Genomic DNA, 18216 nt, shown 5'->3' on the forward strand with positions numbered 1-18216 from the left:
CCTCGGTGCTTCCTTTAACGTCTGATCCCACAAATATCCAAGATGGGGCACATGCTAAAACCCCTCTATACCATGTGGCTAAGCCCACTAATACTTGTGCCTATCAACGCCCTTCGGTTAAGCCTACAAATACACTCATGGGGCCATCACCTAGGGACCATCTGGCTAAGCCCACAAATACCCAGAAAGGGCCATCACCTAGGTACCCCTTCGTTAACCCTGCAATTAACCACAAAATCCCATCACCTAGGCACCCTTCAGCTAGTTCCGTATATACCCTCAAAAGGCCATTTCCGTTGTACCGTTTGAATACCTCCACAAATGTACTCAAGGCTAGCCCCACAAATACTGTAAAAGACTCACCAATACTTACCCCTCAGTATCCTTTGGTAAGCTCCACAAATACTCTCAAAGGCTTTTCCCCTCCGGATTTTTTTCCGAATGCCATAAATACCTCTTTAGTGCCATCACTTATTGCTCCTCAGCAGTCTTTCTTTGTAAACACACCACATATGCCTTCAATTCTGAATCTAAACCACCCTCTAGCTAATTATGCAAATCCTCAAGGTAAGTTAGCACTTGGGGTGAGATATGAATCAATGATCCACAAACCTTGCCAGCGCAGACGCATAGGACAGAGTGATCTGAGGCATTTTGGCACTCACAGTAGCCATTCTAATTTAAGATCTTTATTGACAGCTTCAAGTTTCAATTCTGCTTCTAGGACTGAGAGCTATAACCACAACATTTTTCATTCATCACAAGGTCTAGTACCACAACCAGATCACAATGGAGAGAGTGTTGATTTGTACCTCAAACTTTAATCATAAGAGAGAAAGATGCGATCATTGTTTTCTAGTTGGTTTTTTTTTCATGTTAACTTAGTGTGTTATGCATCTAGAATATAATAAACTCTATTTCATGTTTCATATATTTATATCTAAAGTAGTAATTGTTTCTTTCACGTGTTACAATTCAGTAAGCCCAAGATTCATTTTCCCACTTCTTTTTATTTCATCAATTCAATTATATATGATAACTTGTACATAACTTTAATTACATCTTATCTCCAATTTCTATTGTTTATTTCTAAAACTTCATTACTAACTCTTTAATATTTATTTAACCGTACATATAATACAACGGTTTCTAACCTACTATATATAATGATGTTCACTTTACTCTTAAATAATTTAAAAACTTTAAAAGCTCTCATACATACAATGTTTGAAAAATAATAATAATAATGATATATTAATATAATTTAAGGGCAGTTTAGTCACTAATTGAAAAACATCAATAACATTCTTTATGTGATTACCCATTCTTTATTCCGATAAGAATGTATAGGCTTTTCTAGTACGAAATGAGCCACTTCAAATAAATTCATTGCTCTGTCTAGAATACTATTAATATGGCATGGGTTACATGAGCCCCTAGTAGTCTGCCAGATATTTTGATAAGTTGGTACGTCATTCCCAGCCCACCAAGCGAAACTCGTGGTTTCTTGGTCAGACCAGCTATAGCTAATGTTCCATTAAAGAAATTTTTCATAGGGTAGAACCTCCTTAGGGAATATAAGGATTTTTTTAGGCTGATTTTGAGCCGCCATCCAAGCATGATGGATATCATTTGAAAATGAGTATATAATCAAACTTTTGATCGATCTGGGTACTTGGGAGTTGTAGAAAAGAAAGAAACTTCATATAATTGAAATATGAAGAACTAGATATGCCTAGCTATTTTAGTCTATAAGTATCTAACTGATAGAGTAACTACCGTAAAGATCAATTAGCGAGGTATTGACCAACACAATAAACTGCTAACTTATGTTATGTTTTGAGGCAAACGTGAGTAATCAACTTATATAATAGAGTTGATCCACTAAAGTATTGAGCGACAATGTAGGATCTGATCTCAAATATAATAAGTCTTTTCTTTCAAAAGCCTTTTTCAAAAATTCTATGTAACTTAAATTTTTATATGATATGAAACTGAGGTAGTTATCTTTCAGAAAATTCTAGTGATAAACGAAATGTCTATGTTTTATTCTGAGAAAGGATAAACTAAAATAAACCGAATTTTTAATCCAAACTTACGATTTATGTTTGAGATTCATTTATTTACTTCTTTGTTCGCCCCATCAGTCAAATGGAATAGATCCTTTCTTTGGGAAGAATCAATAAAAGAATTTCTTTATATCCCTTCTAAGCATTCTTTCGTATGGTATTTTGTAGGTTTCTTATGAAATGTTCTTTTTATTACATCTATGTTTTATTTACACAAGTGTTTTTACCCGTGTGTTGTTGTGGGGACATGACAAGAACTCGGTAGGTATCGGCTTGATTTATTACGATAAAAGTGTTGACAAAAGCATAAAATTTAAAAGTTTTGTAGTCAAATTTGAAAGTTTAAACTTTTATTATAAAAGTGTAAAATTTTTATACCCAAGGTTGAAAGGCTAACTATTTTGTGTTAAAAATAGTTGAGGGGCCGGCTAAAGTTTTAATCAATTACTACATGCCAATTTTCACGCTAGAAAATTAAAAACATAAATCCACTAAGTGCATAACTTTGGTTAAAAACTCAAATGATGTCAAAGTTGTGGAGCCAACATGCAAATGGCGAAAGGCAAAGAGGCCAAAGTTTTTTTTATTTTTTTATTTTTATGAGCTAACATGTAAATAGTAAAAATTCAAAAGCTGACGAGGCTAAAGTCTGTTTATGAAAGTTGAAGAGCCTAACATATAAAGTTATGAAACCTTGGTGGTCAAAATACAAAGATCACAACTTTACATGTTGCCTATTAGTATATATTATCTTAACAACAACCGGTGGGTAATACTCGTGCTTCATTAATTACAGATCGGATATTTGGGCAGATCAATTTGATTCGTCACGGTATTAGTAAGATACCGAAACTTGGTATAGCAACCTAAAGAAAATATCCAAAATATATAGTCCTGATATGATCAATTGAATACATATAAGAAAAACCTATAACAAATAGCAAGTCGTGTATAAAAACTAATTAAAATCAAAATAAAAAAAACAAGGAAATAAAAAACTATTGTGTTAATTGCAATTATGGTTCTGCGGTGAAACCCAAAATGTAGGTTTTAATCCAGCGATGGAATTTTCGTATATATGGGCCTCGTGGTGGTCCTATTTTGTTTTTGCAATTTGGGTTTTTCGTCCCGACAAACATTCATTTGACTGTTAAATCTAGGGGTAAAGTCATCTTTTCAAGACTAATAATACAAATAAATATAATAATAACACTTAATTGTAGTTTTGACCTATGTGGTGAGACCCATTTAGTAAGAAAGACCCCATACACCCAAATCTGCAATTCACATCTTCTTTTTCAATCTTCAACCTTTGAAACCCTAACCCCACTGGCGAACAACCATCGCCTCCACCTTAACACTACCCGATCAACACCTGCAAACCACCTCTAAAGAAAACCTAAATCTCCAAATCTCTCAAATCAAATCCAATTCCCTTTGTTCTAGATAATGTGCTAATGGTTGGAATTTGAATTTGGGTTTGTGTTGTAAGACTACGCTCGATCAATCAAATCACGCATGCCAATCAAGAAAGGTACCAAGCGTAAGGTCGTCGTTGCGATAAGCTGTAAGGATGAAGCTTCCACCTCCAATGCAGCTGCCACCAACGCCATTACTGAACAACCGTAGCAACAGCCGCAGTCGGAGCTAGAGTTGGAGCCGAATCAGGAAGAGAATAAGGGGTTGAGAATCTTGTGCGGAAAACAAAGTATGCTAGGGCTTTGAAAGATGAAACGGATCTTGAGTGCTTTTGACGAGCAGTGTGAACAGGGATAGCTCCGAGAAAGCAAAAAACAAAAAACAATTGGGCGGAAGGCGAAAAAGTTTTTGGGCCTTAATTAAAAAGAGTATTTTGTCGGGTTTAAATAATTTAAATTTTATATGGGTTTACTTGGTTTAAATTTGGGCTTTGTATAAAAAATAGGAATAAACATGTCTCAAATGAGATTAGAACCCATAATTTTCTGGTTGGTAGTAATACCCTTTTGCCACTTGAACAAGCTAGTGGTTAAGTAATTAAGTTTAAACATTAAATATACATATTGTATTTAATAAAAATACAATAAAAATACATATAATAACTTTAAAAAAAAAATTCAGGCCTAGCGGGATGTCGACCGGTGGCCGTCGACAACCCTGCCACCCCCAAGGCCCAACCCTGAGCGTGAATTGGTAATTTTTATTATAGATTGTTTGATTTGGTTTGAAGTTTTGATGAAAACGTTGTTGTTTGTTTAGGATATGTGGCTTTGTGTTTGATTGATTGATATTAAGTTTTAGTTTGTGGTTAATCTCAATCAGGGATGAATATGTGGTGTGTGTATTTCAATAAACATAGCCAAACTTTTATCAACTATCATTTGTCCAGTTGGTTGCGTTTGTTGTACTTGGTATGGCCCGGGTTCAAAACCCATGGTGCATAGTTTTGTTATTATTTTTATTTGGAGGGAAATCTTTTAACATACCAAGGATCTAATTGCATGTATTTAAAACCACATGGTTGCACATTGCAAGGGTATAGTGGTCTTTTTGTAAAAAAACTAACTTTGGCTCACGGCGGGGCCCCGATTGCAAAAATAGAACCACCATGGGCCCATATCTGCGAAAATGCCACCACGGGGTTGAAATCTGCGTTTTGGGTTTCACCACATGGACCGTAATTGTAATTAACTCAAAACCATTAAAAAGAATAAATAATTTAAATTTTAAGGCTTTTTTTTCTCAAAATAAACACACACACATATATATTAATAAAAAGCGAGCTAGTGCTTAAAAAAATGACTCAACAACCGAGCTAGAGCGCTAGCTAAATTGCTCAAACAGGCAGAGGTCAAGCTCATTTACGACCCTACATGTTGGTGTATTTAAAGAGCCTGAAGTAAATCTTTAACAATAAAATAACTTCTATATCTAAGTTAACTAAGAGATAAAGACGCTCGGTTACTTGCGAGTACGAACCATATCAAAAAGCTAGGCAATCTATGGATTAACATCAGTGGTGTAGTTTTAATTTAGAAAACGTTTAGATTTATTTTCACGAGTGTTTGTATTGTGTTTCTAACTTCTTGCTAGAGATCTTTCATTTTTCTATTAATAAAATGTTATGTCATGGTTTAAAAAAATTAAAATTTCACAAATTAAGAAAGTTTTTCTTACTAATGTATATTAGCAGAGTCTTTAACACACCCGAGTTTAGGAAGTCCTAGGTTCGATTCAAGTTTCATAGACGATAAAGGGTATATTTGGCAAAACTAGCTGGAAGCTGTTAGCCGGTGGCTGGAAGCTATAGTTGGTAGCTGTAGCTTTTTAGATATATTTATATGTTTGACAGAGTAGCTGGAGCTTTTAATAAAACGTGTAAAATTATTAAAATGGGTATAACTAAAAACAATAATAGTAAATGTATTTATTAGGGAATGTTATTTAAATAAATTAAAATCTTAAAAGCGTGTAGCTCTTGTTAAACGATAATAGTAGAAGCTTTAAGCTTTTTCTGCTGAACTTAAAGCTTCCAGCTTCTTAAACCAAACAAGTATTTTAATTGAGTATGAACTTTTTCTTAAAAACTTGAAGTTTGAAGCTTCTAAAAGCTTATAAAAGTTTCCTGACAAACATACCCAAAGAACAAATTCACAATTATAGAAAACATAACATTTTTTTTCTTTAATAATTCCATGCCAACATATGATACTCAACCAAAACATGCTAATTAATGCTAAACGAGTGATATCAATTTTTGTGCCAGCCGTGTGACACCATTTAGCAGTCAGACCTTTTAAAAATTATGATTAAGATTACATTAAATGTAAATTTATGCTATAATTGCTAATAAATTTCAATAAATACATTTCCGTATTCGAGAATAATATATTGACAAACTTAAAACAATTTCAACTATATTGATTAATTTATAAACTTTAATTAATAACTTTTTTTTACTAAAAATCATAAATAAATAAACAAACATTTAATTTAGTGGTACCAAAAATGGTTTTGGCTAAAGGTGTGATAATTTTTGTTTTACTAAAAATCAAATATATTTACATATAGTTTACGATTTGTCTAATGGACACCTAACTTCTGAGTCAAGAAATCAGTCCAAAGTTAAAATATATTTACACATAGTTTATGATTTGTGTTTCCAAACTTGAACCATGTTACAGTTAACTTATTGCTTGTATGCCAAACATAGATTAAAATCTTAATAATTTAACAAATTATCCTATATCAAATGTAATTGACATAAATACACCATCCTTTTATATTTAATCAAATTATTTTCAAAAAGAAAACTCAGTTTAAACAATTAAACATAATTTATTTAAAACTGTGAAATTAATTAATTGTTATTAAACTAAATATTGCATGATTTATGCCAAATTAAATGATTTTTTATTTGAAAGAAATATGGCATGCGTTAAATTAAATTTTGGTGTTAAAACTGAATTCTTTTATTAAATGCAGGGTATTCTTGAACAATACATGTTTAATATAAATCAATGACTTTCTAAATATTTTGCATTGAATACCAAACTATCTTAATGCATTGTGTTATCTTCAAAACTAGAGATATAATCAATTCATCAACCATTATATTTACTTAATTATGTGCTAGTTTTACTCCATGCAATGATTACACCAGACAATGTTTCCATTTATATCAGATATCATGCATTAAACTCCCTCTCTATTTAAACAAGTATGATTTCAATCTCACATATCTTCTCCTCCAAACTTGATTCATCTGTTGCAGTTGCAGTAATGGAAGAAGGGCATAAGTCCGATCAATCTGAGTCTTCAAGCATATCAGCAGAAGGCGAAAACTTGAAGAACAAAGCCCTAGATGTTAGTAAACCCTTAGAAGACCAATCTTCTTCTAGGGCTTTTCTTGATCTTAAACTTTCAAACATGGATCAAGAAAAGAAAATCGAATTCAATCTGTTTAACTCTTCAGATCTGGCGGGTGCAACTTCATCCCAGGCGAGCGAGTCATCGAAGGATGTGGCTCGAGAAAAATCTAGGGTTTTCTCTTGCAACTATTGCAAGAGAGAGTTCTCAACCTCTCAAGCTCTTGGTGGTCACCAGAATGCTCATAAACAAGAACGGCAGATTGCGAAAAGGCGGCAGATGGAGATTCCGCCTTATGCCCACATGCTGCCACCACCACCGTCAAGTTATGGTAACTATACTTATTACCCTAATTTCTCAAGTTTCACTAATACTCCACTTGGCACCAATAGATCATCATATATGGAAAGACCCTCTTCTTGGGCAACCTCACCGATGAATTATCGGTTTGCTCATACCCCGAATCATGACCAATTCACCCCCAGACTATCATATTTTGATAGACCAAAGTTGTTGGATAGTTTTCAAGGAAATATCACAAGTAATGTTGGTGGTTTTTGTCCTCCTGGAGTTGGATCTTCCTCTTTCAAATTTGAAGGGGGCACAAGTGCAACTCATGATTTTTTGGGCGTTTCTTCCGGAATTGGTAGCTCAAGTGCTGCACCTAACCATGGGATTGAACAAGAAAACAGCGCTAATAATTATTTGGCACAAGTCGGTATGGCTCGTCCAGAGAATGATCAAGATGGATCCACAAGCGGCCTTGATTTAAATCTCAAGCTTTGATGTTCACTATTGTTATTGTTCTTGTTGTTTTGGTTTTGGGATCCCAGAATTTATTTCTTTTTCATATGGTTAAGTTAAACTATTCAAGAATTTACATTGTGTTCTATGATTTGCTTATTTAAATGAAGTTCATTTTTTTCTATATATATGCGGATTTGTGAATTGTTTTAATAACTGGAAGATAATCATTGAAGGTTCATTGTTTTTGTGAGAGGGTGTTAAGAAAGCAAGTTAGTTTAATAACTTCAATGTTTCAGTTATAAGACTCTTGCCCCTTCTTTCTATTGGTGTTATCTTCTTTTTTTAATGGTGTTTTTACATCACAGTAAGCAATTAGACCTACCAATCATCAATACCTGAGTATGATTCCTGAGACGGAATTTCAAGCGTTCATTATTAATTTGATGCTCCAATAATTTGAACTCATGACCTCCCCTGAAGGAAACCTCTAAGGGAGAACCCTCTAACCACTGACAACAAGCCTACTTGCCGTTTTAAATTTAAGATTAAATATAAGAAAAATGACCTCATTAATTGCGAACAAAATAAAAGTTTAATCGAAAACACTTTGATTAATGCGACGTTTTAAGTGATCAGTTATAAAACTGATTAAATTTTGTCGTATTCAATGACCGATACATTAACCTAGACGGACTAGACTAGTTTAGCCCATATGTTTGTTGGCCTACGACCAGACAAACAACCCTAACAAGCATTTACAATTACAACCTAAATAAACATGTTTTTACCCAATAACATTTAAAATTATTAAGACATGATTAAAGATTTATATGGGATCAACATTCCCCCATAATTCTTTTATCATGACTTTATGATCTTCAAGCTTTGAATTCATCATGCTTTCGTTGACGACGCCTCCATCCACTTTTGCATCTTCAAATTCTTCTTGGTTGTTTGTATCTGTTGGCCATCTCCACTTGAATTGATTAAGAGGAAAAAATAAACGGAAAATAAAAAGACAACAAAATTGTTGTGGATTGTGGTTCTCGCATATATGTTTTTTTGTGGTTGACTTTTGTTGTTAGTTATGACTTCCTTCGTTTATTGGTTGAACAAGTCAGTTTAATACTTTAATCACTTGTGTTAGGTATTTTATTTGGACTAGACAAGCAGGTTCAATTCAGAGTTTGTTTTTCTATATGGGTTGAACTAGTTAGGTTTTAACCAGTGTTTGATTTAATTTGTGAGCAAGCGGGCTCGGTTCTTAAAAGAGGTTCGGGGCTGATTTGGCTGAGTAGTTGTTCCAACGGACCGGAGCAAAGGGGGTTCGTTTTTATATAACTAAGATTTTGATTTGAAAGATATGCTTGTGTTTGATTCGGGAACTAAAGAAGATCAAAAAAGATTCATGTTCGCCCGATTAGATGACCAAAATCGCAGCCAAAGAAGTGGATATGCGTGTTCATATGGCCGAGGGAATAATCAAGAGCAGGGTCACAAAGGAGGTCGAGTTCGTGAGAGCCAAATGAACACAGCCATGGATCAAGAGGAGTTCCAGAAGGTCAAGACCAAGATGAAAATAACCAAGATGGTTGTGAAAACCGAGAAGGTTAAGTTCATGGGTAAAATCAAACAGGGGAAAAGCGACATGCTCGGAGTTGAAGGGCTCACCTATTTCAAGTAGGAAATTAGGGGGTGATTGTTGGACGTAATTTCCAACTTAATAGGCTCGTCACGTGTAGGTGACTAGGTTGGACCTATTGAACCTATGTGATTCATTAATATGTAATGAGTTTATGGGGTTGCAATTAGGGTTTTATTATATTTGGTAATGTCTTGACTAGCAAGTTAGGTTAGTCTATATAAACAGAATTATGGTTAGACATTATAGAAGGTGTGAGGTGCAATCGAGTTAAGGTTTGTCTAGAGACACACGAGATGTAACCGGGTTATAGTTCATCTATTGCACAAATACCAACTTAAATTCAAGACCTTTATCAAACGGCATCCTCATCTTGGCTGCAATTAACATCCAAGTATCTACCTTGGGTACGTCTTGACAAACCACCATCACTTAAACATATGGATAAAGGCTAACAAAATCGATTTCTCTAACACCTTCTAACTTTAGTGGGTAATATTTCCAATAAATTTTCAGAAAATCTTCATCAAAAACCATCTTACTAATTTTTTAAACACGGTTCGAAAAGCGATTGTATGTTGCACGAGCAATGTGTGAACTTGCAAAACGAAATACGGCTTTGAATTTTGGTACCAATAATTCTTTCATTATGTCGAAGTAATCCCAAACTTCAACTTCTTTCCTTCAGTGAAAAGTTCAGTCCTTCAACACGTTCCCTTCATTCTTATTATCCTCTTTGGTAATTCGATCTAAGTGATATTGAAGTAATTTTTCAAGTATATGCTTTTTGACGGGCAAAATATTCCTTTTCATCATTTTCCATAACACCATGATTTTCTTCTACTTCCAAAATTAGGTTTGATTCAAACTTCCATATCTTGAATGTATTCTCAATGTAACAAACTCTTCAGATAGTTTCACATTGAAACCTTGGCATTTAAGTATAAATCATTTGCTTAATACATTTTGTCTAATTTAGAAACAAGATACACACTCGAGATCTTCTATATTTACCATCAATGAAAATCTTCTCTAGTGAAAAAGATTTCCTTTTCATTTCATTTTTTTAATGACAATCGAAAGCGAAAATTATCTAAATCACCAAAAACCAAAACAACATGACACTCAGGTTGGCTCAGTGACTTAAGTCACTGGACCTATCTAGAACTACATTAGCAGGGTATCAGCCACACTATTACAGAACAAATTTTCCCAGTTCACCCACAATATCTATGACCCGCCCGACCTTGTTTAAACCAAAAAAAGACCTTAGAAGTTTTTACATTAATTCCCTACAACCACAACAATCACCATCGCACCGCTATGCACCATATCATTCCTTGTCTTCCATAAACACCATACCGTGATGAGACAAATATCATGAAACGCTTTCGCATTTCTCTTGGAAAACTATTTAAATTTACGTAGATTGAGAAGATACTTATGAACACAACAAGCAAACTGTAAGGCCCCGTTACCGGTGCCCTACTTTGGACGTTGGATTTACTCATAAACACGGTTCTAAATATCAGAGTTAATTAAAACTTTACGCGGAATATAAAACTTTCATAAACATCACATAATAATTCATAACTGGTCTTAAAACATTCTTGTCTTTCAAAATGAAAACATTAAACATAAAGCAACTTGCGTCTTCAGATGCCAGACTCTTATTCTTCTGCCATGTGTCACCGCTCAAGCCAGCTGTCTCATCCTACTCACCTGCGTGCATACTAAAAGTCAGCTACGCTGAATGAGTTCTAGTTAATCATACATCACACAGTACATACACTTACCTTCAATCAGTGTTGCAAAAATCCCGACTAGTCACCGATTAATCGCTAGTCCCCACTTCACTGATTAATTTTGGGCTAGTCGGCCAATTAATCGGTTAACGGTCAAATCCGGCCATAATCGATGATTTTCGGCGATATTCCGACCATAATCAGTGGTTTTCGGCGAGATTCCGACCCAAATCAACTATTTTCGGCGAGATTGCAGCAAAAACTAGTGGTTTCCAGCGAGATTCCAGCCAATTTCCGGCCAAAATATGTTTGTGTATGTATAAAGCTGAAAAATTACATATAAAAATGTGTATGTGTATGTATAAAACTGAAAAATATACCTTAAAGTCCGATCCGATTAATCCCGATTAATCTCGACTAATCCCGATTAATCGCTAGTCCCCACCCCACCGCCCGACCACCGACTAGCGATTTTTGCAACACTGCCTTCAATTATGCATCCGAAGATACATAATAATTACTTACTAATTTACTTTCATTACATAATTTCATACATACGTTCATACTTTATTACTTTCATACTATATAGTTACTGTTCTTTTCTATCTCAGATATTATTAGGGTCTGATCCCTCTTTCCTTGTCTATCTTAGATATTATTAGGGTCTGATCTCTTTCTTGTCTATCTCAGATATTATTAGGGCCTGATCCCTATTTCCTTCTCTATCTCAGATATTATTAGGGTCTGATCCATTTCTTCTCTATCTCAGATATTATTAGGGTCTGATCCCTTACTTCTTCATCTTCGTACATTCTGTCTTTACATACTCATAAAATACATATACTTTCTTTAATCATTTATACATACTCATATGTTGTACACATATCTATCATACACATTTGTCTTTCATATACATACATCTCTTGTCAATACGTGCAATATCCGAAGATCGTTCACATACCGACAAGCTTTCATTCACATTCATAACATAATAACTATCACATAAATCATACATGGCATACACTTACCATTTAAGGTAGGTGTATTAACTATCACATCGAGTATGCACACAGCCCCGAAAACATAACAAGGAAATGGGGCTAGAAACTCACTTGAACTCGGTTACATTCACCGTTAATTGTTATTCCTTTCTTGAGTTGTGCGCTGCTAACTGTATAATAATTACATGTATCAATTAACTATTATGACTCATCGCATTTCTAGTTTAATTATTACCCTCAACGAACGGGATCCGGGGGCAGCGCCCCTGGCAGCTGGGTTCTAGGGGCGGCAGCCCCTAGCAGGTCCAAGGGGCAGAGCCCCTGGCTGGGGTCGAGCTGCCTTCTAATTCGTTAACTCATTCGTTATAGCGAATTGCCTCTGATTCGTTATGTAATCTTCCATAATTCGTTATCCTGATTCGTCACCTTATCATTATCTGATTCGTCATTCCAATTCGTTATCCGAACATGACTTGATTCGTTATCTTAATCGTAACGAATTGGCGAGTAATGAATCACCTGATTCGTTATCTGGTTCGCTATCCTAGTTCATTATCTTGACGTGACCTGATTCGTCATCTTAATATAACGAATTGGGTGAGTAACGACCTGATTTGTCATATCATATCAATGACAAAGTTAAGGTTTTTAAATAAGTGAAAGTTATATTATATTGTTCCCATAACCCGACAACTTTTTCTTTATTGTTTATTATAAAACTAGGTTTTATACTCCGTATTACGCGGATTGTTTTATATTATTCGTTTCTAATATATATATATATACACACACACACACAAGTTTTTATCCCCGTAATACGGGGGTTGTTTACGTTATTCATTTATAATATATATATATATATATATATATATATATATTTAGATTTTATCTTTCTTTATTGTAAAAAAGTTAATAATATACTTAGGATTTGATGATAAAAGCGTTTCACAATTAAATGAGATGTTATAGCCCGGTTTAAAAGTTACCTGGGTATGGTGAGACCCATGACCCGTTTATTTCTTTACTATAAAATTGTTCCGTAATTATAAATTATATCTTTTTTAAAAAAAATCATATATTAATTTTTTTATATCCTATTTTATAGGATTTGCATATCAAATATTTGGTAAGTTTAATTTTTAATTTAATGAGATGTTATAGCTCGTTTAATGAATATCTGGGTTTGGTGAGATCTATACCCGTGAATTCGGATCAAATGCATGAGAATCCCCTATTTACAAATAATACAATCTGATGGCTTGAGAAATATATGGAGCAACCAGAGAGCTTTTAGAGGTTTCGTTTATATATATTTAAGATTTTTTTGTATTTTAATTTTATTTATTGTAAAAAATTTAATATTATACTTAGGATTTAATTATAAAACAGTTTCACAAATAAATGAGATATTAGGTTTAAAGCTATTTGAGCTTGATGAGACCCGTGGCCTGCTTATTTTTTTACTATAAAATTGTTTTTTAATTATAAATAATATCTTTTTTTAAATTAAATATTAATTTTTAATATATCCTTATTTTATAGGATTTTCATATCAAATATCTTGTGTGATTAACTTTTAATTTAGTGAGATGTTATAATCCATTTAATGACTATTTGGGTTTGGAAAGACACATACCCGTAAATTCGGATCAAATGCATGAGAAACTTTCATTTATAAATAAAGCAATCTGGTGGCTTAAGAGAATGTTGAAAACAACCAAAGAGCTTTTAAAGGATCGTTTATATATATATACTAAATTTTATCCCCCGTATTACGGGGGTTTGTTTTAGATTATTCATTTATTAATATTTATATATTTTTTTGGATTTTATTTTTGTTTATTGTAAGGAAGCTAATAATATACTTAGGATTTGATGATGAAAGAGTTTCATAAATAAATTAGATGTTATAACTCGGTTTAAAGGTTATATGGGTTTGGTGAGACCCATGACCCGCTTATTTTTTTACTATAAAGATGCTTCTTAATTCTAAATAATATTTTCTTTTTTAAAATAGGATATTAATTTTTAGTATCACCCTGGTTGCGGTGCGTGCATATAATGTATATATGTGTGGGCCCTCGGTTGGGTAAAAGTGAAATTGCACTAACTTTGACGTGATTTTACTAATTTCGTGAGTGGAAGGTTAATCACGCATCATGTGGTGGAGTTGATGGCCAAAAGACAAATGTACATGCACCAATCAGCGGGTGTCCCAATGGTTAGTTGAGTGTTTTATGCCTTATGTTCAAGACTTGATGCAAAACTACTATCAAGCCGGGGGTCTCACTGGAAGCAGCCTCTCTATTACTACCGGATACCCTCCTCGGACCTTACCATAGCTTTGCTATCGGTGGGATTTACCAAGTACGATGATGATGAAATGATGATATTAACTTTTAGTATATTCCTATTTTATATGATTTTCATATCAAATATTTGGTGAGTTTAGTTTTTAATATAATGAGATGTTATAACCCGTTTAAGAACTATGCGAGTTTGGTAAGACCATACCCGTGAATTTGGGTCAAAAGTATGTGTAACATCCCAAAATTTCAATAATAATATTTCAATATATATTATTTGTTTTAACGAAAAAGAATTTACCCGAGTTAGTAAATGTAACAACTCGGATTTTCGAATTTACACTTTTACCTGACTCGGTTCAATGTTCGGGTTTTAATTTCTTTTTTAAATATATTGCGTTTATCAAGTTAAATCGATTATTTTGTTAATATTAATTGTTTATAATTAAATCTTTAATATTCTTACACTTTCCGTCCAAATTATATAGTATAATTTGGACTGAAAGTGTAAAATAGTTATATAGTCCAAATTATATAGTTTTATCTCATTTGTATTCAATCTCAAACTTCGGGGTCCAGAGTGTAAAATAGTTATAACCCATATCTCCAAACTGGATATCCATTTATCAAACCCATATCCACATTCGTTTCTTGTACCCAAATTCAATTTACAATGACTTGGACCTTAATCTTCGTTTATTAGTTGTAATTGATCTTGTGTATCATATAATTATGTTAATTTCGGCCTTAACCGACACCCAAACAAACTAATTATATCAAATCGTGATTCGTTTACCATATTAACCTAACCGACAAATCGTTTAACCCATTATACACGAAATCGGGTATAATATTCCAATTAAATTACAGGATACGATCTATATAACCTCGCCGACAATTCCCCCTTATTTAATTGATTTAGTTTGATCGCTTGTACCTTGTTCATCATCTCCTTTGCGCCGGCACTGTTCAGCCCGATTAACCTACCTCCGGTCATCGTATAAGGTAATTAGATGCATGGTTTTAATCACGATTACATGTAGATCAATAGCCCTAAACTTGTTTTGATTAATTGTAAACGGATTTATCAATTTGATTTCTTAGGGTTCTTGATCAATTGGGTTCAGAACCTGTATGTATATTAATAAACGAACTGGTCTATTGTTGCATGTTTCCTTATGGGCAGCCGGTTAATTCGTAAGGGTTTGGGGCAGGTGTCGCGGGTTCGATCCCCCCTGCACCCTGTTTTTCTGATTTATTCTTGTTTTTTTTCTTTAAAAACTATTTAACTCTATATTCATAATAATAATGAGTAATAAAGATTTTCTAATAAAAACCGACTTTTAATACTCGTTTAACTCATGTTTTCGTTCGTGTATATACGTATATTAGCATATACGTATATATATAAATATATATTAACTTAAAATCTAATATTAATATAAAAAAATCAAGTAAAGTATCTATATATATTTATATATTTTTCAATATGTGTTTTATTAAGATAACTAATCATTTTATTTTATAAATCTTTATGTTTACTTATTAATGATTATCGAGTTGTTGTAATCAATCCTAAATCTTTACTTAAGCATACCCGTTACTCTCGTTTCTTTTAGGATTAACGTTCGCGTGTGACTTTTCTCGTCTTCTCGTTATCTTAATCATCTTTTGTTCATCTATCGAGGTGAGTACCACATTCCCCTATTTTACCGCTTTCAATGTTTTGGGGACATATGCCTAAATATATTTCTCATTATATACTTATACTTAAAACTGTAACTTTGTCTTATGTGTTAACAAATTATACCTTACTTGTTTACATGCTTATTTGCTTTGTATGCTTTCGCATTCGGAGAGGTCCAACATAATCTCAGTCTAGTATGATCATACGCCAGTCGTTATAACCTTGTGCTTCTCGACATATCAGTTATACTTGCTCATTTGGTTATTTTGTAATTCGCATATGACTTTTTGTAAATACATATTTTTATTTATACTTTGAACTGGTGTGTTGCTCACTCAACCTCGTGTTGACAAACTATATTATTTTCAACGCATATGCAGGTATTCGTTTGATGTGAAGTACAAGATCACTTAAGGATTTATGCTAGAAGAAAAACTTAATAAGATATATTGTTATTGATTGATATATGTACTTGTGTATTTAAATTTTGTATGGATAATTGTTATTTGGAAATTTATTTAATAGATATCGACACTTTTAATAAAGTATGATAGTAACCTTGAGAACTGTGATAATCAGTTCACGCCCCGGCATTCCGCCGTAGGTTGGGGTGTGACAGTAAATAATAAATTATAATGGTTGAAGATAAGTAGGCTAATTAGATGGGTTAATCATGGACTAAAAAGGAAAGATGGATCTTAGGTCCATGGGCTTAAGGGAGTATAAATACCCCTTAAACCCTAAATCTTTCCATTTCCACCCATTTTATCCGTTTTACACTTAAAACACACACACAAACCCTTCCATCTTACGGCCGCGAGTAAGAAGGTGATCCAAGACCGAGATCGAGCGTTTACTATTGAAGGATCTTGACCTCAAGAGCAAGATACAACCCGGAAGTTCATAACCAACCTAACCAGTAGCCTAGGAACGTCCAAAGGTATGTTCTTTATGATTAAAGGTTACGTTTTTATGAACGTTTTGTTATGAAACTAAACCTAGAGTAGATCGGGTCTAAAGGTTTCATAAAGATGCAAACTTGATGATTAAAATGAACCTAATGGACTTATGGTAGTATACGGCTAGTAGATAAACCCTAGATTTAGCCTATAACGTTTTAACTCTATAAAGGTTTAAGCTTTATGGATAAACGGGTTAGATTTTGATAAAGGATAATGACGGGTGTTAAACGGATAAAAGGGGTAGAGGACATTGTTAAAATCTGGTTAAGGATCATCAGTTGATTACCAGAGCTGAGAAAGGGTTGAAAATACGATCTGGGAACATCATACCTGAGTTCTCGGTCACCTAGAGTTATCGGTCCGAGTTCTCGGTGACCATGCATTCTCGGTCAAGAATATGTGTTCTCGGTAACCCTGTGTTTTCGGTCAAATATGGGTTTTGGTTAAAAAGGGATCTCGGTCAAACCATAAGGGTTCTCGTTCAACATTGTGTTCTACGCCACGAGTTCTCTGCCAAGGAGTTCTCGGCCAATTCTCTGTTGGGTTCTAGGCTGAATCTAGTTGGGCCATAATGGACAGTTGAGCCTGAACCAGCTAAGTCCGCATGAAGCTAAGCCCATATCCAATTTAAACAAACTGAGCCCATTATCTTAAGCATTAACAAGCAAGCCCAACTTAGAAAATATGTTAGATAACTAAAGTACCAACTTAAATAAGTATACGGTTAATTAACAACGATGTATATTTAACAGTTAGCCGTGCTCAATTAAAGAAGGGGATAACAATTAATGGCGAACGCAACAGGATCCAGGTGAGTTTCTAGCCCCATTTCCATGTTATGTTTTCGGGGCTGTGTGCATACTCGACGTGTTTGTTAATGCACTTATCCTAAGTGATAAGTGTATGCCTTATGTGAATATGTGGGTATATGAATGATTGCTTGTCGGTGCGTGAACGATCTTCGGATATTGCACGTACTGTCAGGTTGTAATGCTAGGTATGATGTAAGTATGATATGTATGCTAATGTATGAATGCTATAAAGTAAATAAAAGAAGGTTAATGTATGGTAACGAAAAGGGAACCGGGCCCTAATAATTCTCGAGGTATGATGTATGGTTGTATGGTAACGAAGAGGGAACCGGGCCCTAATAATTCTCGAGGTATGATGTATGGTTGTATGGTTACGAAAAGGGAACCGGGCCCTAAT

At 33.9% G+C, this 18216-nt stretch overlaps 1 protein-coding gene across 1 annotated transcript; it reads left to right on the forward strand.

Annotated features, from left to right (window-relative positions):
* The first annotated feature begins 6830 nt into the window (after positions 1-6830).
* Positions 6831-7703, forward strand: LOC143596764 (uncharacterized). The gene has a single exon (XM_077075451.1). It carries the CDS (start codon positions 6831-6833, stop codon positions 7701-7703), a length of 873 nt encoding a protein of 290 aa, XP_076931566.1.
* The last annotated feature ends 10513 nt before the right edge of the window (positions 7704-18216 follow it).

The sequence above is a fragment of the Bidens hawaiensis genome, unplaced genomic scaffold (assembly GCF_021521415.1).
Source record: "Bidens hawaiensis isolate Kalapana, Puna unplaced genomic scaffold, B.hawaiensis_p1.1 tig00046959_1, whole genome shotgun sequence".
Taxonomy (NCBI): domain Eukaryota; kingdom Viridiplantae; phylum Streptophyta; class Magnoliopsida; order Asterales; family Asteraceae; genus Bidens; species Bidens hawaiensis.

Coding starts and splice junctions, on each gene's coding strand:
- LOC143596764 (XM_077075451.1), top strand. CDS start 6,831: ATGGAAGAAGGGCATAAGTCCGATCAATCTGAGTCTTCAAGCATATCA.